General features: G+C 49.7%; 1 protein-coding gene across 1 annotated transcript in view; it reads right to left on the reverse strand.

Annotated features, from left to right (window-relative positions):
* Window positions 1-26,844, reverse strand: part of LOC141935865 (hydrocephalus-inducing protein homolog) — an 86,100-nt gene that overhangs the window by 31,832 nt on the left and 27,424 nt on the right. Inside the window, exons 10-23 of the mRNA XM_074852512.1 lie at window positions 25,178-25,277; window positions 23,889-24,007; window positions 21,661-21,884; window positions 17,292-17,359; window positions 15,102-15,337; window positions 14,176-14,276; window positions 12,786-12,921; window positions 12,161-12,325; window positions 9,682-9,834; window positions 8,164-8,402; window positions 5,746-6,001; window positions 3,743-3,886; window positions 1,851-1,994; window positions 680-993 (exon numbers count right to left, since the gene is read on the reverse strand). Coding sequence (XP_074708613.1) covers window positions 680-993; window positions 1,851-1,994; window positions 3,743-3,886; window positions 5,746-6,001; window positions 8,164-8,402; window positions 9,682-9,834; window positions 12,161-12,325; window positions 12,786-12,921; window positions 14,176-14,276; window positions 15,102-15,337; window positions 17,292-17,359; window positions 21,661-21,884; window positions 23,889-24,007; window positions 25,178-25,277 — 2,399 coding nt within the window. The remainder of the gene's footprint in view (window positions 1-679; window positions 994-1,850; window positions 1,995-3,742; window positions 3,887-5,745; window positions 6,002-8,163; window positions 8,403-9,681; window positions 9,835-12,160; window positions 12,326-12,785; window positions 12,922-14,175; window positions 14,277-15,101; window positions 15,338-17,291; window positions 17,360-21,660; window positions 21,885-23,888; window positions 24,008-25,177; window positions 25,278-26,844) is intronic.

The raw sequence follows: 26,844 nt of genomic DNA on the forward strand, positions 1-26,844 counted from the left end.
CCGCTTCCCACGGACGTTCAGACAAGTGCTCCCACCAACACCTACAGCTGTACCCAAAGCTGCACCAGAACCTGCCGTTTCCCTGTAAAACACTAAATAGCTGTTTGGGGAATGTGATGAGCAGTTTAACAGATGAAAATTCACTTCACCAGTGTGGTGTTTGCCTCAGGCCACAAAGGTCTGAGAAAGCAGCTTTCCAATAGCAGCCTTCCTTCCCAGGGGAACCAGTATGGGGGTTACAGCAAAGCAGCAGCAAGAGACTGGGGCAGCAGCACATCGTTCTGGTGGCAGTGCCTGTGTAGGTTCTTAGTGTAAAATGACAACCCAGAGGGTTGGCAGGAAAGAAAAATCATATATCTGCTTGTCCCAGTGCCTAAGTATAGGTTTGTAGCTCCCGAAAAAAGGCAGGACTCTAGGCTATGGACGATGCAAAAAGTGTTGGTAGCATCTCACAGCCCCAGCTTGGCTGGAGAACGTTGTCTCCTTCCCAGCGTCAAACTGGTGGAGATCACTTATTCCCTGAGCACCTAAGCCCAATCATGGCTGGTAGGTGTTAGTCCCACAGGGAAAGTTGAAAGCAATTTGTCAGATCACAGGCAAACAGCCTTGGTCTTTGCAAAGCACAAACAGGACACGAGGAAGGAGAAGAGCTGCACGGAGAGAGCAAAGGGGCACATACCTCATCTGGCTCACGTGGCTGTCCATCAGGAACGCCCAGTGGTACTGGACAAGAAGCGGGCTGCAGTTGGTCATCTCGATGTAACGCACGCCTTCAGTGTCGTTCAAGATGCAGCCAAAGTCCAGGGCCGTGGGCTGGATACGGAGATTCGGAAAGTAGACTTCTCCCCGAACCGTGACCTGCTCCTCATGAGGGTGCTCAAGAAATCGTATCTTCAGAACCTTCTCTACTACCCGGGTACACAAATCCTCTTCATAAGCAGGGTTAAATCTGATGGAGAGATGAAGTTCCTCCCCTATCTCCAGCTTCACGGGCTGCAAGGAAATGAAGAGTATTAATCACCAGTGTGATGAAGTCCCAAGGTCTGGCAGCACGAAACGTGTAAATGTTCAACGTGTGACCCCAGCGTAGGCTTCTCAGTTCATCCTGCGTTCCCTTCACAGTGTGCGCCTGACTGCAAGCCCCACCACGCTCTTGTCTGAGACTATCTCAGGCTCATCTCACTGTGCTCTGCATCAATACACGAGGAAAATAAATATTCTTCTGCTGAATTTGGGACCCACAGAAGCTATGTGCTAAATACACAACTAAATCAGCACTCTGGCACACCAGGGCCTTTTGCCCCAGCTCTAGAGGAACTCCTTTACCCTCACAGCACAAGCAGCATGGCACTGCAGCCTCACCCTTGCAGGGGCTAGTCACTGGCACAGCACAGAAGTGGTGGCCGTGCCTACAACAAGTGTTTATTAGCAGAGCCCATGTCCAACACCTTCCACCAACAACAGGGCAGGGGCCGGGCAGCGGCTGGAGGAGCTTCCTCAGCCTTCCTGAAAGCAGGGCTGCCCTTGAAGAAAGCAAGCTGCTCTTGAGGTTATCTGAGAATGGCTGCTGGAGAGCTCGATGGCTTCCAAGAGACACCTTTACTACACAGCTTGCCCAGACCTAGCTGCCTGCTCCCCTCTCCTCTCGTCTTAGAGTCAGGATGTATTTCCCCAGTTCAGATGATATTTCATTTCCTTCAGCAGCTCGTTTCAAATCTGATTTAGTTCAGGCCAGTCTACCGCTGAGTCTAAAGAATAAACTTCTCTACTAGAGGACCTCCCAACAGAAACGTACCACCACACTCCCCCCTCTTCAAACCCCACCAGCAGGAAGGCCCACGGCTGCTCACCTGAACGTCTGCAGAGAGGGGCTGCTGGTCTGCACTGCAGATTAAGAAGGGCTGCTCTAAGGCCAGGACAATGCTGAGTGGCAGGGAGGACGCGTTTCTTAAAGAAAGAGGCTGGTACTGCAGAGTTAGGACATCACTGGGTTGCTACAGAAACAGGACACAAGGAAAAAAAAAACAACGTGAAGTGGCCATGGAACTCCTTCCCTTTCTGATGCATTTCAAGTTTTTCAACCTCAAAGGGCATACACCTCTATTTACTATTTTTATTAGTTTCTACCCTTCCAGGTGGTTTTTCTCTAAGTATATCTGATGCCTTTCGTGTTTAGAAACCACACCTTCCCCCGGGGACAGGGAAACACTCTTGCATACAGAGGAGGGACTAGGACCCCGAGAGGAGGCAGCTGCATGAACAAGATCAATAGCAGAAAGTGAACCCAGACCACTTGTCTCCAGTTCTGTATCCTCTCTCGAGAAGAATGGCACAAGATGATTTTTCACTCACATACAGTAATTTCTTACAACCTTATCAGCTCTAGTAGCCTCATAAAAGCAGTGATGCTGGTCAGAGGAGAAAAGCGAGCAGGATTTGGCCCATAGTGGAGAGCCTGCAGCAGCCTAAGGTCAGCTTTGAACATCTACAGGCACATACAGCCAGCTAGAAACCTCAACAGTCGGGCTGCAACGGGTGTCCTGCTGCCCCTGCTCCAGTGACAAGCTGTCTGTAGCCTCAAAGCTCGGCTCCACCTAAGCTATTTTTTCCTGTTTATGCATTGCTCTGGGCTTCCTGCATGGTTTATATCAACTAGACAGTGTTTGGGAAAATGGTTCTGGATGTATCGATATCAAACAGCTGCAGCGTCATAACACTCGATAAATCAGAGCGCATGGCATCAATCAGACCACAGGCAGACATCAGGGATAGCTGAAAAGCTTCTAATTAAACCCAAACTGCCTGCTCACAGGATTTTGTGCTTCTCTGGAAGCCTGGGAACCAGAGGAGAGACCTGAAAACACAGAAACTAAATAATGAAATATCTTCTCTTTTTCAGACACCTCGTGGGAGAGGGAAAGGTGATGCAGCAGTCAGGATCCAGAGACTAAAGGGCATCTGCTTTGCACTGGTGTTATCATCACTGCAGCTGAAGGATGTCTGCGGGTCCTCTGAAGAAGGTGAAGCTTGGGGAATTGCAAAGAGCTAGCATCCATACCAACAGCAGAGAAGGCAAAGAGAGACAAGAGATGACAGGTTTTTCTCATCAGCCTGAGGAGCTGACAGGAATCTCAGTTCTTCTCAGCTTCCCTACAGGATCGGTGTTCAGACATCATCGTGCCTTGGAGGATCCCCAAAAACCTCCCTTCACACCGAGTATAGGAACTGGTGTCTCTCTAGAAGTAGCCACGATCCCCCTCAGCAGAGCAGCTGTTATCTCAGTTTTACTTGGGTGAAGTTAAAAACCAGTCCCATCTCTAAAAACATCCTCACTTACTTTACGAAGCACCTCAGGACGGGTGAGGAGGGGGTTTAGCATCGCTCAGCTGCAGCACTCTGCTCGCCCACCTGCAGCCCCAGCACACGAGGTGGCTGTGCAAAGCCCACGCTGTTCTCGTGGGTCCCACACATCTCGCCCTGTGCCCTTGGCTCAGCAGCTCAATTCTGTCTCCACATCAAGAAGGCAGAATACAGCTGGTGGGACTGCTCCCAATCCCAGAGGAGCGAAATATTGATCTCAGTGTTAATGGCAAAATCTTGGTCCAGCTCAGCTCAATAGTCAAAGTCCCACGGACTTGGAGAAGCCATTTAACTTCCTCCTTTGAACACAAGCACACCCCCCCACCAGGCTTTCAGTCATCAGCCATGCTCTTCAATGCCAGGATGAAATCCAGAGACTTACCTTCTCCACCCGGAAAGTGATTTCTCTGGAGGACATTTGCAGGACGGGAGCAATGAACTCGCACGTGACATCCACTTGCATTATCTGTGCCTTCCCTGCCTTGCTCCCCACGACGGCGTGGCACAGCAGCTGCTCCTTCACCACCTGCACGGAGGAGTCACCCGTCACCCAGCAGGGGCCAGCAGGGCGTCCCAAAAACGCACTGCATTTGCTACCCACCCAGCCACAGACCATATTACCGCCATCAAGTTACAGCCACTGGGCTCCTCAACAGTCCCCTTTTCTTTTTATGCTGCATCCTATTTATTCTGCTCTCAAACGTCTGTAATGCTACACCCCACTATCCACAAAAAACCCTCGTGAGTCATGTGCTGCCTACAATTGTAATAGTCCCTGCCCCAAATGATTACTGTTTTGATTTGTACCACTGCCAAGCATAATACTTACAGAAAGCTGTAGGAACTGATTTAAAAAAAAACAATAATACAACTATATTAAGGAAAACAGGTGATAGAAGGGCCAATGCTAGCAAACCCTCCCTTGGAAGCTTAGTGGACAGGATCCATGGGAAAAACCCAAATAGCCAGACTGCCTTCAGGTAAAGAGGGGGCCACTCATTCCTAGCAGGTACTTTGCCCTCCTAGAGCTGGTTTTAAAAGAAACCTCCCCAGGAAAGAGATGTCTTGCAGTTCACATGAAAACCCTCTGCTTAAGCTGGATGCTCTTACACTTAAGACTTTTTCCTGATTTCTCATGGTTTCAGTTCCCCAAATTCCTCCCTTCATTTCTCACTCGTCCCTCTGATACAACACCACAACCCAACTTCTCCTCAGAGTCTGCATACTCAAAATCATCCGTGTTGCGTGTGCAACGCAGGGAGTTGGGCTTCTGACCAACCTCAAGAGTATTAAGTTCTCAAGACCCGAGGAAGGTGGAAAGCCCACTCCCAGGGTCTTGGCTTTGACTGCAGGAGGCAGGTAGCCACAGCTCAGCTCACAGATCCCCTTTCGACTTTCCAGGCAAGACAGCCTCACCTGCACCCTGATCACTTTATTTCCTTTCTGGTATCTTTTCCCTGTTTCAGCAAAACAAACTGCACAGGGACAGTCCCATCGCAGTCAACTAGGTGAGTAATCGAGTATTCCTCAAGCTACCACCAAGGCAATCCTTTAAAACACCTTTCAAAACACAAGTATCAGCAGGAGCTTGACGCAGATTTATTCCACATTCACCTAAATATCTGTGGTCAGCGGTCTTGGAGAAAGGGAATGCACACCAGGGTTAGCTGGCAGCTTCTCTGCAGAGTTGGATTTCCCTGGAAAGAAGGGTCCAGGGAGGAGAACACCCAGTGATCCTGCTGAAATCTCCCCCTCTGAGCTGCCATCCAAGGGTGCTGCGAGACCTGCCTGCCCTTGGGACCCCGGGACTGGCTGAGAGACTGGGGTGAGCTGTCATGGAAATATTGACAAAGGCCAAGCTGTCAATTATAATGATCCCTTCGAACAGTTTCCCACATGGATGAACATCACCCCGATCACTACAGCTGACACATTGTTCATTTTTCTGCTCCAGGTCTCAGTGCTAGACAAGCCCTCTGCCCATGTTTGGCTACAGAGGGAAAATGATGCTACTCCCAGACACTCCCTCCCTTCACAGGTGTTTTGTTTTACTCACTGCTTCCCCCAGATACATTACTTTGCACTTTTTTTATTTACTTTCTGCCTGTGCTCCTAGTCTAAGCGTAACTTATTTTCTCTGCCCTTCCTTTCTGCCTCAGCACATGACACCTTGTAACCTGCCATTTGTCCCTGAACTAGCAATATTTCCTTCAGCCCGTGTTTTGGTATCAGCAGGTTGGGTTTACAGTAGCCATGGAAACATGAAAAAGCCTTAGGAACTGATGGTGGCCAGCGAGGAACTTGTGGCTCTTGAAAGGTAACTTGTGGCTCTTGAAAGCACTTGCTCCTGATGGGGAAGGCTCAGCCCTCGGGGGGGAACCTCACCTGGGGAGTGCTGGAGAAGCCTTCCAGCACCATCTCCATAGTCTTGCCCGGCATCAGCTCCACCCTCTGCGGTTGAACCTTAAACACAGGGCAGGCAGGTCTGGGGCTCTGGGAGGAACCTTGGCCCTTGGTGGTGCTGACAGCAGGGACACGATCGCGCTGGTGAAATGGGCCAAAACCTTCTGTTGACCAGTAGAGCCGATGGGTGCGCCGTCCTTTGTTAGTTATCTTGAAGTGGTAACAGCAGGGATCCAGGCTGGAAGAGAAGAAGAGATGGAAAATGTCATGGGAGCTGCTATCTCCCAGCGGTCACCCAGCTTCAGCACCCTGATGGCGTTATCTGACTGCACACTCAGCAATAAAAGCACCTCCAAAAAGGCTGACCTAGCTCAAAGCTTCAGCAAAAGCCAGACCTTGGTTGCCCCTAAGCTTATCAGCATCCAGCAGCTGCTCTGTTTGCGTACAGCAAGGAAGAGCTGCATGAAGATCATCATCTCAGCTGCTGCAGACAGAGCATCACCAGCCTAGAGACCCTCCGGTGACCTGGGCACCCCTTGCCTCGCTGGTGGGGCCCCTGCCCTGGCACCCACATTATCCCCTCACCCCCCATCCCTTAGAGAGCATCCAACCCTCATCACCCCCAACATGTCATCCTTTGCCTGAACAGTGCAGCTGGTTTTGTGGTTTAGGAAGATAAATGCACTGTGAGAACATAGGATCAACAGAAGTTTCCCCAATACAAACATGGCAGCAAGACCAGGTCTGGCTGCTGAGGGGACAGAGCAACAACGAGAGATGAATAACGAGAGCTAGATATAAACCAAAATGAATATTCAATGGAAATTGATTTCTTCATGTAAAGAAACACTAACTGCAGGCTAGTCTGGAGTAATTATTTTACCCTCTATAAATCTGAGCATGACCAGGACATGAATTGTTCCTGGAACAGTTACTGGTTTTTTGAAAAGGACAGAATACACGGCTTACAAAATGCATGTCTGCCACAAGCAGCTAAATACAGACCTGAGAGCATAGAACAAACCAGTCTTTGAAACAGACTGTTAAAACATGATGCGTACAAGCTTAGTGTGAAATGGTTTATGTGGTGGACAGCACAGATGAAAGCCTGGAGAAGCTCTGGGTGGATGCAGAATTTGGGGCTCTGGGAAAGCCCAACTCATCTGAGATGTTACCTGGGTCCCATCTCAGCTCACCTAGCGGCAGCTCTGCAGCCGACAGCAATGGCAACAACTCCAGAGTCTGCAGACCAAGACGTGAAGGGGGGCAGAGGACGATGACACAAATCACACTGACATTGTCCACTCCGTTGGGTAGCCAATTTGTGGCTGCACAGAGCACAGGACACGCTGGACAAGCGTCAACCTCTCTGCAATGTCCCTGCTTATGTGGGTGGCTTGTGCATGCATATTTAAACCCCCAAAGTCTATCCTAAAGAATAGGATCAACCTGCTCTTTCTACCCCAAAATTTAGGTATTGGACCACTGTGGACCCTCTTTGCAGCCAGGGGAAGGAACGGGCACCTCGAGAAGACTATTCTTCCTGTCCCAAGAGCTCCCCCACACAAGGCAGGCAGCACTTTGAAAAGGCTTATTTTCTCCCATTTACGGGAACATGACTGGTTTCAGACACAGGCGTTAGGACCAGTGAATCCCCTCCTTTGAGCTAAGCTCTTTAACTAACACTTTCAATTTATCCCACCCAAACTCAGTGGACTTCTCCTCCTCTCCCTTTCAGAGCTGGTCCTGCAGCCACCCTCGCCTGCCCGCGCCTCAGGCTGCCGCTGCGGCGGTGACACCGAGGAAAGCTGGTGGGAGAAACAAGGAAAGAGAGACTGTGTCTAATAAAGAGCAGCCTGGCAGGGGAGACAGGGAAGGCGAGCAAACTGAGGGATGGTACGGGGCAAAGAAATTCTGCTGCTCCTCCAGGACTGCGGGGCAGAGGGCAAACAAAACAGCACCATTAATTTAGTCAAGGACCTGCTAACAAGCTACCACCAAGGTTTTCCTGTTGCGAGATGATACTCCATAGTGAAGGGAAAAACAAGCAACATTATCGCAAAGGGAAATATGTTTATACTTGTAATGTAGCATTTTCCACCCAGAGGCTTCCAGGACCTGCTGTTTTCCTCCAAATCTTTATTTGAAAAAGTGAGGAAATATATGTATTATAACTAAAGACAAGTCAGTGACAATTTAACAGCTGGTTTCTATTTTGGTGGCTTTTGAGGCTATCTAACAACTTTCAAATGGCCATAGAAGGTTTCTAAAGGAAGCCCCGTGGCTTCAGGAGAACAGAGCCAGGACCTTGAGCGCTGAAGAACAACTAGCCTGAAGGACTACAGCAAAACTCCTTCTTGCTGAGCCCACGGCAGAAGCGGACGCTGAGAGATCCCCTACCTGAAGTGGGGTCCCAAGTTGAGCTCCGGCGCAAAGGGTTTGTCGGTGACAATCGTGGTGCCAGTGCCAACAGCCCGGACGGGGATAACGTAGGTGTGGCTGTTCTCTATGAACAGGTTCACCTCGTCCTTGAATTTCTCCGTGTCATCCAAGTTCGCTATGACAGACACAGACACCTCTGTCTCGGGGGGAATCACTCCTTCACTGGGTTCAATCCTCCAGCGCGAGCATTTGTCAGCCTGTAAGACAAGCCAAACACTAACTTAGCATGGAAACCATGGACCCTGGTCTCTTGTGGGGTGCAGGAAAAGGAAGGACTAAAGATATGAGGCAATGCAGAGGCAGATATGTGTCTGTGTCTGTGAGCCCCCCGGGTACACCGCAAGCTGCCCGGGGAGGGAGGGACCGGGACAGCAGTGCCTGAGCAGCTCTGCGGGTCAGTGCCTGGTATGAGCACGCAAACCCCATCATTCATACACCAGTACCACCCACCCCAGGTGGCTTGCTCTCTGCAGAGATGGAAAGCAGGTTTTCACTGCGGAATCAAAGCAAGCTGCTCTGGGATCCCCCACTTTGAGGTTACATTTATCCCCCAAACACCTGGAAAAGCAGCACGAGGGAAATTCAGCCCCCTCCTTGGCCCAGGAGGCTGAGCCTGTACTCTCACACACTGCCTGATGCTCCATCCACAACACCAAGTCCACAGTGCCAGGTCTGGGCTAACCAGCCCCAGAAGTCTGACCCACCTAGCATGGAGAAGAACAAACCTCCTCTGAACCCGTTTTCAAGCCCCTCACAGATCCCCCCTCCAGTGGGGAGCACACCCCACCCAGCCTCAGCACACGAGCCTGTCCTGGCTGCATCAGCCCTGCTCCCCCTGCCAGGGAGCAACCCAACCTCCCTCGGCTACGCAGCTTCTCACACTACGCAGCTTCCATGAATTAAAGAGCCTTTTTCTGCAGCCAGTCTCCAGAGGTGCTCTGCAATGCGATGGAGTCCACCGTAGGTACACGACCCTTACACGTACATTCTTGTGCAACAACCCAGCTGGTTTGACCCCCAGTAGGTGTGAAACTCACCTCACTGCGAGCAGTTTGAGGACAGACCTCACACCTTAGTCTCTATTATTAACAGCAGTTCGACAGAAAGCAAATGCAGATCTAACAGGGAAACCGTGTGGAAACCCATGCCCTTTCAGGAGCAAAGGGCCACAGCGTTCTCTTGGTCTCAGAGCTCCAAACACATGACTCTTAGAGATAAACACCTTCCACAAAATAAAGGGAGAACTTGCAAAAATGATCCAGACTCATTTCTGCTCAAACATCTATGCAAATTCTCTGTTTTACTGAGGGGTCCCCCAGCTAAAACCGCCCCCAGAGCCAGGCTCCTCTTGCTGCATTGGGATGGAATACGTTGCTTTCTCAATCATATAGTGATATGCAAATGTTGCATATAAAAATCAAGTCATAGGTTGCTTGTCAGTCATTTTTGTTAGAAAATAGCCCCACAGATACTTACCATCTTTGCCCTGAAGGATGCAGGGATGACACTCTGATTGGAGAGGTGGAGAGTTCGGGAAGCATCTTGTATAACTTGGATACTGCCAAAATTTATCTTACTTGGATGCACGTAGACAACTGGTCCTTCTCCAGTGCTCACTAAATGGATTTTCTGCTCCAGAAAGCGGGTAGGAAAGATCAAAAAAAACAACAGAGAAAGTTTAAAATGATTAGACAGCTCTAAGGGTACTCCTAGACTGGGGGATAATTATGGCTGTTTGAAGTTTTTTCAGTGTTGTAAAACCGAAACAGAAGGCCTGGAGCAAGTGTGGGACCTGGACTGATCCCATCTGAAAGCCACAAGCTCCCGTTATCAGGGGATAAAGAAACCCTGTTTCCCGTGCTTGCTTTTTCACACCTCCTCCACACTGTTAACTCTCCCTCCTCTACCTTGTGCCTGCTCCCACTCCTTTTACTGCTCAGTCTTGCCCCAGACCACCCTCCCTGACTTCTGCTGCTGCACAGCACACTTGGACAGGGACTTTAGTCCCAAAGCTACACCTGTGAAAGCCAGCACAAGTCAGAAGCAAAGCAGGCCCTTTAGAGTAGAGATCACGCAAGTTAGTGGCCTCTGATTTGCACATACGTGTATTCCTGGTATTATATGGATAATGGGCATTAATTATTAATTACATCATTCAAGCAGTATTTTTTTCTTTTGACAGTCTGAGACCCAAAAGTTCTGTTCTTGCAGAACTGGCACAGACTATTGCAGGAGGAATGTGGATCCCTTGGCTAAACCACCTTCTCACATCATTAAAAACATTCAGGAGGCATTCAGGAGATTTAGCAGCATCATTTCCACTTGTTTTATTAAAAGTTTAAATCCCTGTAACCACTTTCAAAATGTCAGCCTTTCTTTCTGTTACAGAAAGCTTAAGGTTCCCAGGAATCCTCTGACATCCTCTTTCATGCTCAGAGAGATGAGAAGGCGTTTTAAAACAGCTGCTTCAAAAGTTGATATCATTTTAAATTAAAGTTTAATTAACTATATTTGTTCTCGATTTCAGCTAGATGAAGCCAGGACACTACAGACAACATTCTCTCACCTACATTTTGTTGTCATTGCTGCTGTTGTGTATGCCTGAATGTGAACATCATCTTTCAGGAGGCTTTAGTCCAGGAATGCTTTGCCTCATCCATTTCCAAACTTAGTAGAAAAAAAAGTCTCTGTGCTCCAGGTGCAAGCGGTGTGGAGACTCATGAGTCTTTGGCTGGGGCTCTTGGCAAAGAGGTATGATGGATGTTTCTCAGACGTGATGGGCCTGACTTTCAGCATGGCCTCTCACACAGCGCTTGCTTTAGCAGGATTCAGGGATGTCCCTGCGTGCTCCTGAACAAAAGGCCTAACGAAGCACCAGTGCTGTTCATCTAATAGCACAGCAGAGTACGAGACCCAGGGGTTGTTCTGGGCTTCAGACTGGCCTTCTTATCCCGTCTGACCTACCGTAATTAAATGCTGTGTCAGACACTTAGATTACCACCTGGGATGATACATCCTTCCTCTTCTCTAGGTGAAGGGAAGTGGCTGCAAGTATACTTGAAATTACAAGACCTCCTGACCTTGTTGATGTATAGAAACCAGTAAAGTAGGACGTTTAGTTTTAACGTTAACCATCACTTGTGTTTCACTAGCTTTTATTTTTCCTGTATTTTACTGCAATGTATATAATTTCATTTATACTCTTTTCCTACCTACCCTCTGACATCTTACCCACTTGTAAAACATCTTGAAACCTGTAACTCCTTGCCTAGTGGAGATAAAACAGGCCTTGGACACTCTGGCAAACTCCCTGAGTACATCCCTGATAACAGGGAGCTAAAAATGCAAGACAAGCGCCTGAGAAGACGCCAGCGTCAAGAAAAGCGACTGGAAGCCGGTTTAAACCAACCCCCTCGAAACAAACAGGAGCCGAAGGAGGGATGAGGTCACTCCATGACCATGTATGGACATGAGAAACCTAAAGTTCAGCTAGCAGACAGTGTGAGGAAGACGATGTGGACCACCAAGGCGGGGAGAAGACCCTCACTCTATTTTTACTACGCACGCTCAGACTATGTAAATGAATTCTGAGAACCCATTAGCATAAGACTGTCTTTTCTAGGAAACCTGATGCATAGGTATGCTTTTTGTGTGTGTTAGTCAGAGAGTTTTGTTAGTAAGTGTGGCACTCATGGTGGAGCGATCCCCAGCCTGCCCAGCGCTGTGAATAAAGAATCCCTGCTGAGCAGTTATACTCAGTTCTGACTGTGAAGCTCTTTGTTTCACAGGCATTAGCTGTTGCGTATGCCACAAACCCCTTCTTTCCTTGTCCACACCAGCATATATTACAAGTTCTTGCTTTCCCGGGAAGGATCCCCGGAATTAGCAACCCTGCCTTACGCTTCACACCCCACCAAGATGAGTCGCACAAAGGCCCACGTCCCCTGGAACTCACCAGAGGGGATCCTTCACTCCCAAACACTGCAACATGAGCAACAGTGTCCTGCTCTCCCGTCACCTGGGCCTCCAGGGTCAATGGGACCTCCACCGAGCCGCGAGGCTGGACAATCCCCCACGGCACGGGGCTGGAGTACCACACAGCAGCGTCCTCCTTGTGTTCCTGTAAGGGACAGAGTCAAACGCAACACACAGGAGTGACCTTTGAGGAAACTTTGAACTCCTCAACATCTACACAATGGCAATTCACACACATTTTCAAAAATCCCCAGGAGAAAGCAAAAAGGTACAAAGCAAGATGCAAGACTTGTGTGGGCTTAGCGTCCTCAGGAGGTCCAAAAGCTGCTGCACCCACAAACACCCACTCCTGTGCTGGCAGCCTCCTTGCAGCAGCTTTTCACAACCCTCTACGTTCTCCTGCATGAAAGCACCCCAAAGACGAGAATATAAACTGCTTCCTAAAGAGTTTAAACTGCTTCCTGAAGTTCATATTCAGGTAGCTTCCTCTTCTCAGCAACCTTTAGGTTTGAATATAAACCAGCAAGGTCTTATCCAAAACCCTTTTTTTCCCTGATAAACCCCTTGATAACATCTGAGGGCAGGAGGCGGATGCAATGCCAAACCTGAGGGAGAACCCTGTAGCAGCCTGGAAGATCGCTGTCGTTCACAAGGGTCAGCGTCTGCTGACAAGGGAATTTTAGAAAGCACCGTCCAAACATCACGACGGGGTTGAGCACTCGCAGCGGAGGAACCACGCATCTAGGCAAAGAGATGACCAAAAGGGAATTAGAGATACCGAGAGAATGTAGAGGTCGTTTACTCCCCAAGTAGTGTGAAATAGAGCATAACACATTTGTCAAATAGACACTTAATACCCCTACAGCGATAAATCGCCTTTAACTTCTTCTGACTCAACCACCTGGTTGGGGCAAAGCCCTGGGACTCAGCCTCGCAGAGGCTGCCAAGTGCCCAGGCAGCGCACGGTGCCCTGTCCCAGAGCTGCCTGATCAGCTCTGCCCACTCTTTGCCCCAGGAGGCTTGCAAGGACCCTCCCAACAGTCTCAGCAAGGCGTGAGCTCTGGGGGAGCCTTCCCACCAAGGACCAGTGCTCACCAAGGCTCAAAGAGCACAAGACTCCTGTGTCTCAGTGAAAACGACTCCCTCCTCTCCCACACCGCTGTTGCCTTGCCTGAGAACTCAGCCCTTTGCCCCAGCGATGGAGGGCACAAGCCACCCCCTGCCTTAGGCAGTGGGGGATCACCCTCTCCCAGTTCCTGCACCCCCACGGCTCCATGCACTGTCTGTCCCCATTTGCACTTGTTTTACAAAACTGCAGCCCAGGCACTGACTGGATGACTCTGCCTGGGAGAGGGAACAGCACAGTGAACTCATCCCTCTTGGAATTAAACCGACACCCACTGCAGCACAACAGCATTGAACCTGGCTGCAGCAAGAACAACTTTTGGCTTCAGTCTGAGAACATTAACGCTCAAAAGAACCAGAGGGAAGCAGAGAAACCTGAGCTCACCTTCCACATCAAGGACTATCTTCCCCTTCATACGATCGTGCTTTGAGCTCTCCCTCACCAGTCCTGCCATAAGCCCCTTTCCCATTCTCATGCACCTTCGTTAACTGACCCAGACACCAGCTCTCAGCAGGCTGCTCACTGCGGCCCAAATGAATGCTGTAGTTTGGCTGCAACCCAGCACAAGTCCACCACTTGCAGGAAGGAGGAAAGATGGCCCTTTGGAAATTTATTACACCTCAAGCACCAAAAAACATGCCCATAATGAATATAATTACTGTTCCCCTTAGAAAAAGGCTCAGGGCCATGCCTGTCCGTGGAGCACAGGTGCTGCTTTCAGAACACTGCCGATCTCACATCTAGCTGGGCAGAACTAGCTCATTAAGCAACACTTGTCATTTGGAGATGCAGCCAGCAAACCACGTGCAAGGCAGCGTGGTGCTGGATGCACGAGGAGAGACGACGAGCTGCAAGGGAAGCGCCGATACCTGGCTGTGAGGAGCAGCGCCGACACCGCCTTGCCAACACCGCACACGTCCACCACCAGTGCCAGCTCGTAGCTCTTCACAGTGTTGGAACACAGGGTGACCTGGTGGAAGAGAAGAGCATCGAACACTTCATCACTCCCAAAAGCCATCGTCCACGTGTGCTGTCCTCCGGTTCTTGTTCCACGGGCAGGAAAGGGAGGATTTTGCCCTAACTCTTCTGCTGGTCCATGTACAGAGCACAGTTGCTGGGAGTAACAAAAGTCTTCTGACAAATCTGCTTTGTTAAATACACCTTGCACTTACCAGGGCATACGTAAGCACGATTAGATTAATGCTCTACTCACCACTGTATTAAAATTAAGGGACTAATTTTTAATCTCAACTACAACAGCATAAATCCAGAGGCAATCTGTTGACTTCAACATTCAGCTTTACGTTGAGAAGCTGAGGGCAAAATGCAGCCCAGCAGGTGCTGTGCAGTTCATGGCTGCCAGAGCTTTTCCAGTCCCCACTGGAGATCACCGCAGTGAATACAACTCATTCTGCTCATCAGGAGAGGAGAAATAAGACCAGGAAGAAAAGCAACCTGCTTTATACAATGACATCTCTCTTTTTAACAGCCACCTTCTGTCCTCATCCTTCCTCTGCCCACTTTAAATCAAAGAAACTGCTCAAAGCAGCTCTCAAAACCATATGAATGGCTTCTGTACTTGACCATATGGTACATGATCTTCAGCTTACGATTTTGGAAACAAAGCAGCGGTCCTTCAGAAAAGCCCCGCAGTAATGCAGCTAACAGAAGCCTAACACTAGTGCAGGTATCTTACTCGCGTTATGCTCAAAGCTAGCGGTGCTAAAGCCCTCTCATCCCTCAGAGAAGCTCCAGCTCCACCCGCCGAGCACGTATGGCCGGACTCTTCCCATACCTGGATATCCAGGAATCCCAGGGGGTGGATGGTCCCTCTGCGGGGCTTTATGGTAAATTCGGTTGGCCTGAGGCGAGGTTGGGCTCCCTTTCTCCGGAGCAGGCGAGTGTTGTCTGACATCTGAACAGAACTGCTGACACTGGGCTCTCCCAAGCCGTCCCCAGGAATGCGAAGGTTGAAGGTCAGGGGCACCAAGGAGGTGTTAGTGAGGCGACACGACAAGGTGTGAGGAAAGCCTGGGAAAATGACACAAATATGAATTTATGCATCAACTGTCCTGTGATTCCTGGTGTAAATAGCCTGTTATGATAAAACTGGGTTTGGAGTTTAGCTCTTTTCAATCTGAAGTGCAGCTAACTGAGAAGCTACGCAAGGAATTAATTGTCACTTAAGTTCCCTTTTAGGCTGATGACAGAGATTGCTGCCTTGGAAATGCCCACTCTTAGCGATGCTGAACACCACAAGTTTCTCTCTCTCTAACTGTGAGGAGCTCTCTCACCTGCCCCCAAACCAGCACCAATTAGTTCTCACTTACGAGTGTCCATCCAGACAGACCATTTATTCTGAAAATTCAACCCGTAAAATGCCCTGTGAACTCTGCGAACACTCCTACAGTTTTCAGTATATAAAGTCATCGAGGAGAAGCTACAGTAAAAGAAAGGAAGGATGAAATTGGGAACGACAGCATGATGCAAAGCACTCTAACGCAGTTTCTCTAGGCAGGATCCTTAAGGCATCTCCTGTCTGGGGCTACCAGACTGAGCACATGCCAACTCCCAGCCCACCGCACTGGAGGCAAACCTGATGCTTGCTCAGAAATCAGCAGGAGCCATGTTCCACCTTCCCTAACGAATGGGACATGGCTTCCACACTGCACACTGGCCCGCAAAGGTCGACATCACTTTAGCTGTGATACTCGCCTTCCCTCATGGAAAACCAGCGACACAACCACACCTGGTGGGGTGTTCTGCAGAGACCTGCTCTGGCGTGGACATCTGGCTTGGCTGGCCAGCTCTGTGAGAAGGAGACATCTCCCGTGGCCTGCTTACCAAGCGTCCTTTGAATACAGACGGGGAGGAAAACCAACTGCAGCCACAGCAGGGAGTTTCTCCATGTCCAACAACAGTGACCACTGCCCACCTCCAGCAGTTACTCCAGCAGGGAGGCAGGAGGGGCACAAAAAGGACAAACACAGACTTCACAGTCCCAAACGAGACCAAAGTCGCCAGATGCAGGTCAACAGTCAGCAGCACAGTTAAAAGAAGCAAAAATACAATAGCTGCCTTCAGCTGAAAAGGCCTTATTAATGAAATGAGATTAGGGAGGATGAATCTCCTATTACATAACCACATTTCTGCCTGGTGTGTTTCTTGTTGTTTTATTCAAAAGAAAACAAAGAAGTGGCAGAGTGGTGATGGAGGGAGGGGAGAAGCAGCTCAGGAAAGGTAATGAGTCTTCTTAAAAAGTCCATGAACAGCTTGAAAACACAGAGGCATCCTGGGCACAGAATGATAATGGCCCTTCAACCAATCCACAATTGATTTCACCTTTAAACTGCAGATCATCTCAGTAAAAAGCCTTTTGTGAGACTGAGATGAAGAACCAGAATCTGCATTTCAATGGAGACGCTCTGGATGGTCAGCCCCTGGCTCTGTCAGCAGAGCTGGGCTTGTGGTGGGGAAGGAGGAGCCCATGGTCCGAGGACATCAGTGCCTGATTCAGAGCTACTGCTTGGGCATGTTACCTGGTGGGTGACGACGACGGGCCCTCACAGCGTTAATTAACATCTCGCACTAAAGGTCAGGCAGGTAAATGGTATCCTTGCCTTGCAACAGGAACATTTACCCAGAGCAGCTACAGGCCAGTATGTGGCTTAAACTCCCTTCTGCTGCAGTCCCGTCCCCTGGGCCCTTCTGGGACAAGGAATTTCACAGTCACTCTGCTGCCAAGGATTGGGAGATTGGGGCTGAACAGACTACGAGGACACCAGAAAATACTGACTTTCTATTCCTTTGGTCCTATTTGATCTCACGATGGCACAAGACCGCCTAAGCAACCAGCAGCCCTGGCTTTAACACCCTGAAGGCTGCTATGGAGGAACACAAGTGACAGATGATCTTATTTTAAAGTGGTCCATTTTGGTAATTCACAGAGCTCTCAACCCACGGCCCAAGCCCAGGGCACACTCACCAAAGGAGACATCTCCGAAGTGGAGGGCAGGGACGTCGAAATGAAAAGTCGGTCCAATGACACAGCCCCTGCAAGGACAAAGACGGGCAGAGGAGGCGTTGGCTCAGTTAGAGAGAATGGCAAAGCGTTCAGCTTTCCTTACCGCTCGGGTGGGTAAAAGCTGCTCTCGGAACCACGGTGGGTTTCAAATCAACCTGTCACCCCTGTGCTCAGCACAGCACCCATGTGGACAGCAGGCAGCCAAAGCAAAGTGGTCAGCAGCCAACAGCTGCTGCTGAGGCTCAGGGCACCACGGCAGGGTGTGCCCCCACGCTGCTGCTGGCCCCATGAAGGTCCCTGAACAAGGGATGGCTCTGTGCCTCGGTTTCCCCACCCGTAATGTGATGGACAGAGGTGTCCACACAAAAGGGGACTCATTGTAACTAGCCTTCCCAGCCACAGGTTCCCTGCTTTGGTATTTCTTAGCTGGAACTGGTGTTTCCATGGCGTATATGAACACCTTTCTCAGAAGACCTGATCCACACAATCATTACACATGCAGGACTTTGAGGCATGAATCCAGGGGAGCCCCAAACATCCATTGAGAAGAGCAGCAACAGTTCTACACAGCGGACAGTTGAATCTTGGAGGGAAGTATCAGCTTGTCACCAGTGCACCAGCTGACACATCCAAGAGCAACAGTCTTAAACCGCCGAACACGGGTGTCCCGAACCCACCACACCACCTCGCCCATCCTTAAACTCAGCAGACAGGCTCCAAACTCCAAAACTCACTCACATCCACTGAAATCAGTACTTGAAGCTGCACAACATTCATTAATTGACTTCATGGTTGATGACAATCAATGTCAGCTCTGCCTCAGTTAAAAATCAAGGGCCACAGTGAATAGTGCCTTCTCATTTTATTCACAGGACTGACACTGTCATTATCCACATGTTCTGCACATGAACAGACCCCAGCATCCCGCAGGAGGGACCTGCGTCCATCCGTGCTGTCCCATTTCCAGCATCCCTTTCCAAACACCAAAGAAACAAGCATCCAGCACCTCGTAAGGTTGGTTTCCAAGTAATAATAGTCACCTATGGTCTTGGCACCTTCTGACTGCACAGTCAAAGAGCACTCAAAAACTGACTTTCAGGAGTTTCCATCCAACACTACTTCTCGATTCTTGCAGCTGAATCAGCTCCTAAGAATGCGCCAGGTACCAAATCCCTGCTGATGGTGAAGTTCCTTCTTCAGGTACCTCACATAACCAGACTTGACCTCCCAAGCCCTAACAGCTTACTCTAGACAGAGCAAAGGGAGCAGACACGCTTTCTGTCACAGCATTTGCCAGGAGACGATGGAAAACTACCTCCAAACCAGCCACGACTGGGGATGACACCAGGAAACTGCCAAGGATGAGCCTTGCCAGGCAAGTGGGGAAATGACTGCCATTTCTGCTGAGTGCACCGAATCTGTGCTCTAGGAAGTTAAACTGGAATGACTGCCCAGAAGGCTCAGGCAAGGAGCCAACCCAGAGCTGATAACAGTACAGCTTGCAAGAGAATGAGGGAAAAGGCAGTGGTTTTGGCAACAACTGTGTTTTACAGTAGCATTAAGTAATGCATGCGTGAAGGGAGATCAGGGTCCTGGCAAAGTAGGAAGGATAACACAAGGCGGGAGAGGAACTGCTTGAACTCTCATCCCCGTTCCTTCCTTTACAGCCCAGTGTCCCACCAGCCAGCTCGCCTCCGTTCAAAAGAGCCAGAAGCTTTTCTCCATGGAGGACAAAATCCAGTGCACAAAAGCTTCCGAAGAGGGAGGCTCAGCTGGAGCTGGTGGGTGGACATCTCAAGGGCATTTGAAAACAAACAGCTTGAGCTGTGGGGCTGGAGAATGACAGAAGGGCTGGAGAGGGATCCTTGAAAAAGGCAAGACAGAGCTCAAGGAGGCAGATGCCATCTCAGGGAGGAGAGGACTGCAATGGGAATTGCTGCTGAGGGACAGCTGCATGGGAGTGGGCAGGTGTGCTGGGGTGCCATCAGATGGGCTGCACAGAAGCCACCATCCAGGGAGGAGGAGTATGAGGATGGGGAAGAAATAAATAAAAAAGGACCAGCAATCCTCTTTCACTGAGACAGAAGGTCTGCACTGAGCCCAGGGGGTGCTGGCCAAACAGGGCAGAGAGTGGCCACAGAGAAGGGGAGGGCATGCTGGGCACTGGGAGCCAGGGCATCACTGGGGAAAAAAGGACCACTTCATTTGGCTGTGGGGAAGCCAAAACACAACCATCCCTCCGACAGCTCCTTCCTTCCTTCCCCAGGAGCAAGGCCACTGCGGGGCAGAGGCAGCGGGCACTGTCCAAGCAGTACTGTATTCTACCTGTGATAAGTGCAGCCTTACCAGCAAAACCTGCCCTTGCTCAAGGAGAAAGCTACTCATGCAATAACACCCCGTGACCGATTTGGGGGAGGGACAGATGATTGTGAAATGTTCCCTCTTGATTTCCAAAAAAAGCAGCACTTTCCCTCCAAACACAAAGCCAACGTAATTGTTTCTCTACTGAGGTCAACAGACCTACTCACCACTCTTCTCTTGCAAAGTAATATCCTTTTTGTTCTTTTTTATCCATTTCCCTCACCTTATTGGTAAAGTCGACCACAGATTCCTCCCATTGCTTTACTGCTTTTGTCTAGTGCCTCCCAGCAGCAGCAGCCCAGGAAGCTGGTTGCTGAGGAGGCACAGGCAGCCCCACAGCTCCAGAGCACCCAGCACCAGCCTTCCTGCCTACACCACGTCATCCCACCAGCCCGTCGTTAAAGACCAGCTGGGACAAGTTTGCATGCTGCTGCGGTCCTGAGAAGTGAGCTTTGCCTCTCCTGTCATCAGCTTTTTTTCCCCCTTCTCCCCTTTGCTTGGTGAGGATTATTATCTTTTGCCGTGGCACCAGCCCACGGGATGATGCCCGAGTCCGTGTGACAGCACCTGCCGCAGAGCTCCCCGTCTCCCGCGTCAGCACTGCTCTGGCTGCAGAGAGGAGGTACCACAGCGCTGGCTGCACAAGAGGACAGCTTGTCCCAACCCATGAGCATGAGAGGTGATGCTGAGGCTGCTGGTACCCATTTGGGATGGATTATTAACAGAGGGTTTTAAAAACACTGCCTCTGGCTGCAGTCACCCAGGCTGGCCCATCCCCAAAGCCCTGCTGGCCTTGCTGTGTGTTCAGGGGGGGTGGCCCAGACCATCTACCGCCCAAAGCTGATGCCATCCCGCTGTCTGCGGTGGCCCAAGGGCGAATGAGCTACCTGTAGGAAGGAGTCACTCCAGCTCCTGGGTACCCGGACTGGGCAGCAGGCATCTCCGCACCTTTCCTGTACCACCTCCAGTCAAACTGTTTTCCAGCATGGGTAGTCACTTAAAGCCCTGGGGCCCTCACACAGAGACGTGTGAGAACCTGCTGCTGCCAAATTCTGTGCAAACAGCATCCTGGAAAGTCACAGAGCCACCCGCCTCAACCATGAAGGCAAAGCTCCTTCCCAGAGGAACCCAAGACTTTGAAAGTTAAACTGGGTATTGAGAGCACAGGAGGCATGGTCACAGGTGGCAGCAGGTCGAGGGAGCTGATCCTGCCCCTCTACTCCACTCTGGTGAGACCCCCCCCTGCAGTGCTGTGTCCAGCTCTGGGGTCCTCAGCACACGAAAGACATGGACCTGTTGGAGCGGGTCCAGAGGAGGCCACAAGAATGATCAGAGGGATGGAACACCTTTCCTGTGAGAACAGGCCGAGAGAGTTGGGGTTGTTCAGCCTGGAGAAGAGAAGGCTCCGGGGAGACCTTACTGTGGCCTTTCAGTACTTCAGGGGGGCTTATAAGAAAGATTTGAACTGGATTTTTAGTAGGACCTGTCATAATAAGACAAGGGGTAATGGTTTTAAACTTAAAGAGGGAAGATTCAGACTAGATAGAAAGGAAAAAATGTTTTACAGTGAGGGTGGTGAGACAGGTAGATGCCCCATCCCTGGAAACATCCAAGGTCAGGTTGGACGGACCTCTGAACAACCTGATCGAGTCGATGACGTCCCTGCGCATTGCAGAGGGGTTGGACTAGATGACCTTTAAAGGTCCCTTCCAACACAAACTATTCTACAATTCTATGATTTCCTCTCACAGACAATTATACTTCATTTGCTGCTGCAACTGCAAGGTTCAAACTGGAGTCAGGTTAAAAAGCCTTGGCTCTTAGCGTGGGGATGCTGGGATCCGAGCCAAGGCTAAGACCTTAGACAACACCTTTTTTTCTCTGTTTCATCCTAAAATGAGGTAGGTGGGAGACGATTACCCAGAGACAGCTACAGATGTGCCCACCAAGCTCCTATAACCCTCCTCACCTGATAGTCAAGGTCACAGGCTCAGGGGATCCGTTCACACTGAACCTGAATTCTTCTGTGAACTCCCCCAGGATGGTGGAACTGAAGGAGATCCGGATGACTTGCAGCCCGTCCGGCAAAATGATGCCCTCCTGGGGGAGGAAGGTGAAGCAGGAGCCCAGAGCTGTAGCCGGAGGGACCAAGTTGAAGACAGCATCGATGGCTCCTTTGTTAAACAGGACCACCTGCAGCAGCAAGAAAGCAAAATGGAAATACATAAGGAATCTTCCTTTCTTACAGAAGGATGATTTGTCTTCTGATTAAGCAATTAACGTCTGTAAAAAGCAGAAGATGCTGTGTGCTGCTGCTTGGCAGAAGCCAAAGAAAATGCAACAGGACAAGTTCTGCCTTTGGGTTTTTCATACAAAGCAGTGACAGCTTCATAGAAACAGTCACTCGGGGTTTATGCCACTGACACAGAGCAGCCCACTTCGACGTGCAGTGCAGAGGAGCTGCTCAGCATCACCAAGTCGATTCAGACCTGTCCCTAAGAGCAAGGAAGGGCAGTTGCAGCATTACTAGTGAATCATCACACAACTGATTCTGCTCCCGACGAGTCCGATCCTGCCGAGGGCAGAACACATTGCAGCCAACAAGTTTACTGCATGTAGAAGACACCTCAGGGCAGCACTATAACCAACTTCAGAAGCACTCCCCAACTCTGCTATGGCATGTAATTTAGTTTTCTTATTTTTTCGTTAATGGGATACTTTCTTAGTCTTTGCTCAAACAGACGTGTCAGGAAAGGATGAGCGTGCGGTGCACAGCAGCTCCATCTATTCCAAAGAATTTCTCTTTCCTAAATATTCACAGCCACCATCTAAGACTTTACCGTTACCAGAATAAACTGCAAATTTAGAACTAAGCCGTATTTTGTTGAACACTTGAGAGATCTACTGCCTCGATCAAGTGACACAATCCCGCAGCACTTGTTGAGAGTCAGCTCTTCTCATGTTGGGCGAGAAATGCCCACAGCTGCTGCGAGTACCAGCACGCTGTCAGGCACCAACAAACCCACCCGAAGCAAAGCGGTAAAGTTTCTGATTGCTGCGGGGTGATATCCTGCCATTTCCATGGACTTAACTATCTGCTTTGGATTTCTTTTCCCTAATTTTTGTCCTTGTAAAACCTGGTAGAAAAATTGAGACAGAAGCAGAGAGATGTCCCTTATTTTTTAATTTTGCAGCTGCTGTTAAAAATATTCATGTATTCAAGATCTGCAAGGGTAACCTGAAAACTACTCTCTCCTCTCTTGTCTTTTACCCCTCGGTGACAAATTGCACTTAGGGATCCAACGCTGAGCTGAGGTTTACCTCCAGTCTAGCTGCTTAGTACAGCACTAACAGTATCATCTACTTAGTCACATTTTCTCAAGTCATGAAAATAATAAAATGATAATCAATAAAGTATCACCATTACAAATGCATAGAGAGCACAATATTTTGGTAAGAAAACACCTTAATGTGTCCTTCCCTGCCACAGTCAAGCTTTTGAAAGTATTGCCTCATTTTCTACCTCTTTCAGTTGCCCTATCTTATTTTTTTGCAGAAGACACCATTGGCAGGGGGAGGCAAATATGTAGAAAATTCCTTTGCTTCATTTCCAGAAATGCTTTGCTCTTCATAGAGATGCAGCAAATCTGAAGAGTGGCGAGAGACTGGTCAGCAAGGGAAAGCACTCCCAGTTCCGTTGCAGGACACAGCTCTGAGCCAGAGGCTGGACAGCTTTCCTCCAACTCCCAGGAACCGGCAGCACGCGCTTAACCGAAAACTGGCTGCAGTGGACTGGAGTTCAAACACAGTAAATTTGTTCCAGCTGCTTTTTAACAGCCCGGGTGCAAAGGTGCATTGCATCCAGGGCTGAAACAAAAGCCTCTGAATATTTATCTTTTTGTCCCAGTGTTGCTTTCATGTGTCAAGGGGGTATTTTTTCACATGAAGCCTCCCAGCTGATCTCCAAGGAAGGTTGCCAAAAAGCAGGGATTAAGACTTCACAAGCAACATATGCACCTTTCAGATCCCATCAGAAGTATCCAGATTCTGGGAAAGCCCCCAGATTTGACTAGTATGTCAAATACTCCCTGCTCACAACGACCCGAGTTGCCAGAAATCCCACAGGTCCACGAGGCTCACTGCTGCCCTGGGAGCCATCAGGATCCCCCCCAGCCCCTCAGAATCCCGACTGCTCACCTCATAGCTGTGCTCTAATCCAACAAAAACCTTCCCGATGTCCAGCTGCTCAAAGCTGAAGCGGAGCCGAGGCCCTATGCCTTCCCCTTTGATGCGCAGGGGCAGCCTGGTCTCGCGGCCTGGGGAGAGATTTCCACTTCAGTACAGTAATTCCCTCTGTTATCCTGGACTGTCCAGGCTGCCTCAGTGCTAGTCGCTGACTCTGGGCTGGATGGGACCAGCTCTAGGTGCTCCAGGAGGAGATACAGGACTCTTCCCTGCCCTCAAGAGATATGCCTTGGGGCTGGCTTCTAATTTCTAACCAACCCCTCGGGCTGGTTTCTCATTTAGCCATCAGTTTGCACCCTGAAAAAGCGATGCTGAGTTTAAAACACAGTCTCTGAATTTCTTCCCATGTGCTTAGGATGAGCTCTGAAATCCATTCAGTGAAGGCACAAAGCTCGTGAAACAGAACTGAAGATAAAAATACACCATCTATACTGACGCAATCGGAGACAAGAGCACAGGAGCCAAGAAGTACGAGCCCAGGCAAGGCGAAGCTCCCTGCTAACGGCGGCATGCGCGTCTGAGAGCTGCCTCGAGCAGGCGGAGCATCTCAGCCACTGCCCGTGCCTGACACACAGCTCCGTGCCCAGGGCTCTGGGGCTCCCCTCCTGCAGCGGCACCTAAATAAGACAGGGCTTTGTGATCTCCAGAGAGAAGCACTCACCTATGCCCACCATGATACCGAGAGCTCAGCTTTGTAAAGACACCTTACCTGAAGCACGCTGAACAGTTATGGAAAACCTCACTGCTGAGGTCAGAGAAGCCATAAACATACTGCTAATACACACACCCCTTGATGCAAAGGAACTGAGACTGCAAGGCTTATAGCTAAACTCTAAGATGCTCATTTTCTTCTGTAAGCCTGCTAAGATGACAGTGTGGGATCTTTGTCTGAAGGATGCTCTGACCCACTGGAGCAGCCTCAAGTGCCTGAATCCTGGCCACTGTAGCTCTTTGGCCTCTACAGGCACCTGGCAGCAGAGCAAATGCTGGCAAACCCACGGCATGAAAACTTATCCCTTCACTGCCTTGGCTGTTCTGCGATCGGTGATCCAGGCTTGTAGCCACACATCCTGAGGGCTGGCCTTGGACAGGAGACCACCTGGAAACCGCAGGGACAGTGGGCACATGCCAGCACCCTGCTGACCACTGACCCTTCCTACCAACTACACGAGAACCGAGGGGGCTGCAAGACTACTTGCGCCTCCACTGTGGGCAACAGAAGCAGGAGAAAGGAGCCGTACCTGAGATGTCACAGTAGACCGTTTGTTGATAGACTCTGGCTTCTCGGGGTCTAAAGATCACATTAATTTCAGCTGAGGAATTTGGCCAGATATCTCCCTCCTGAAACAGAAGGAGACAGCAAACCATTTATCTTCAAACGTCACATTTCTTGTTTTCAACCACAGCCCTGTAGCCTTTATTTAGAGCATCAGTGAAGAGCGGGGAACAAGCAACACTTATCAACAAAATTTATGGGAGTTTGGAAGCAGCTGCAAAAAAACTTTATAAGTCTCTTACCTTTACTGGCATCTGGTAGAGGCGTTTTGTTAAATTAGGGCTATAACGAAGCAACCAAACTGGCTCACACTCCAGTAGCACCTCAGGAGCCAGCGGTCTGCCTGGGCTACGTGTTCTCTATAGGATGGCAGTTGAGTCAGAGCATGGAGAACCACCACGGATGGTAACCAGGACAGATGTAAAACTATGCAGTGCTGTGAACATGGTATTGCAACACTTCTGGCTGAAACACTTCTGGCCTCAGACAGGCTGCAACTGGCAGGTGGCATAAAATACAGATGGTGGATGTATGATGGTACAGCACAACCACTCCAGCTGTCGTACCCTGGCTTTGCTACAGCATAAAGCAAGGTGATACGGGAGGGGATGGCACACCGTGACTCACAGCTACACAAGTGGTCTCTCTGCAAGAGCCCAACCGTAAATACATGCAGATCCTATTTCTCCCTCAGCCCCTAAATAATGAGAATCTGCTAGATCTCCGCCAGTCTGAGTAAGAAAAAGCTGATCTTGAAAAGCCGGGCACCACCAACTGCTGGCCAAATCACCTGCTTTGCTTTGCAGAGGGGGAAGGCAATGGAAGGAAATCACTGCTCAAAGCAGTCAAAGAAACAAAAGGCAGAGCTGGCAAAAGAAGTACTAAAATGGCACTCAAAGTGCATCCTGTCAGCTCAGGGCACTTAGGAGAAAGGCAGTGCCAAAGCCAACAGCTGCCTCTTTCCATAAATAACTGAACCCACAGAGAGCCGTGGGGTGGACCACGGCTCCCACTGGAGATGGTGCCTTCCACCAAAACCCAAAGTGCTCTGCAGTAGCCTCTCATCTGGATGGGGAACAGCTTGGTTCCCCAGCTGAGGTGCAGATTTGCAACAACAAACAACAAACTGCAGCTGTGCCAACATTGGTGGCTCTCAGCCTTATATGGGATATAGGAGTAACTGAGAAGAGAAGATGATCCCCTTCCTTGAAAAAAAAAAAAATAGTTTCACCTATTTTAAAAGGAAGAAGAGGTTGAGATTATCCTAGGATTTACTCCAAGATGAAAAGGGATTTTGCATTGCTCGGACAGTGGGCATTCTTCATCTCAGACCATCCAAATACTCAGAACCAGGGCTCTGGCTGATTGAAGGATATGGGGTTTTGCTTGCATAAACAGAAAAAGCAAAAAAATTTCTGTACCTATGTGCAATGAAACTCAAAAAGTCCGTTTAAACCTGCCAGCCTTGTGTCCAGGCTCACAGATGACACTGGAAGGGAGATTCAGCCGTGGTATCCATCCAGGTTATGTGAAGAGATTGGTATGTCTGTGATCAAACTTGGGTTGAATTTGGCCTCCTTTCCACAGAGGACCATTTCATTTCATAGGTCAATATGTGAACTGAGAGTGCTC

Source organism: Strix uralensis, chromosome 29 (assembly GCF_047716275.1).
Source record: "Strix uralensis isolate ZFMK-TIS-50842 chromosome 29, bStrUra1, whole genome shotgun sequence".
NCBI lineage: Eukaryota > Metazoa > Chordata > Aves > Strigiformes > Strigidae > Strix > Strix uralensis.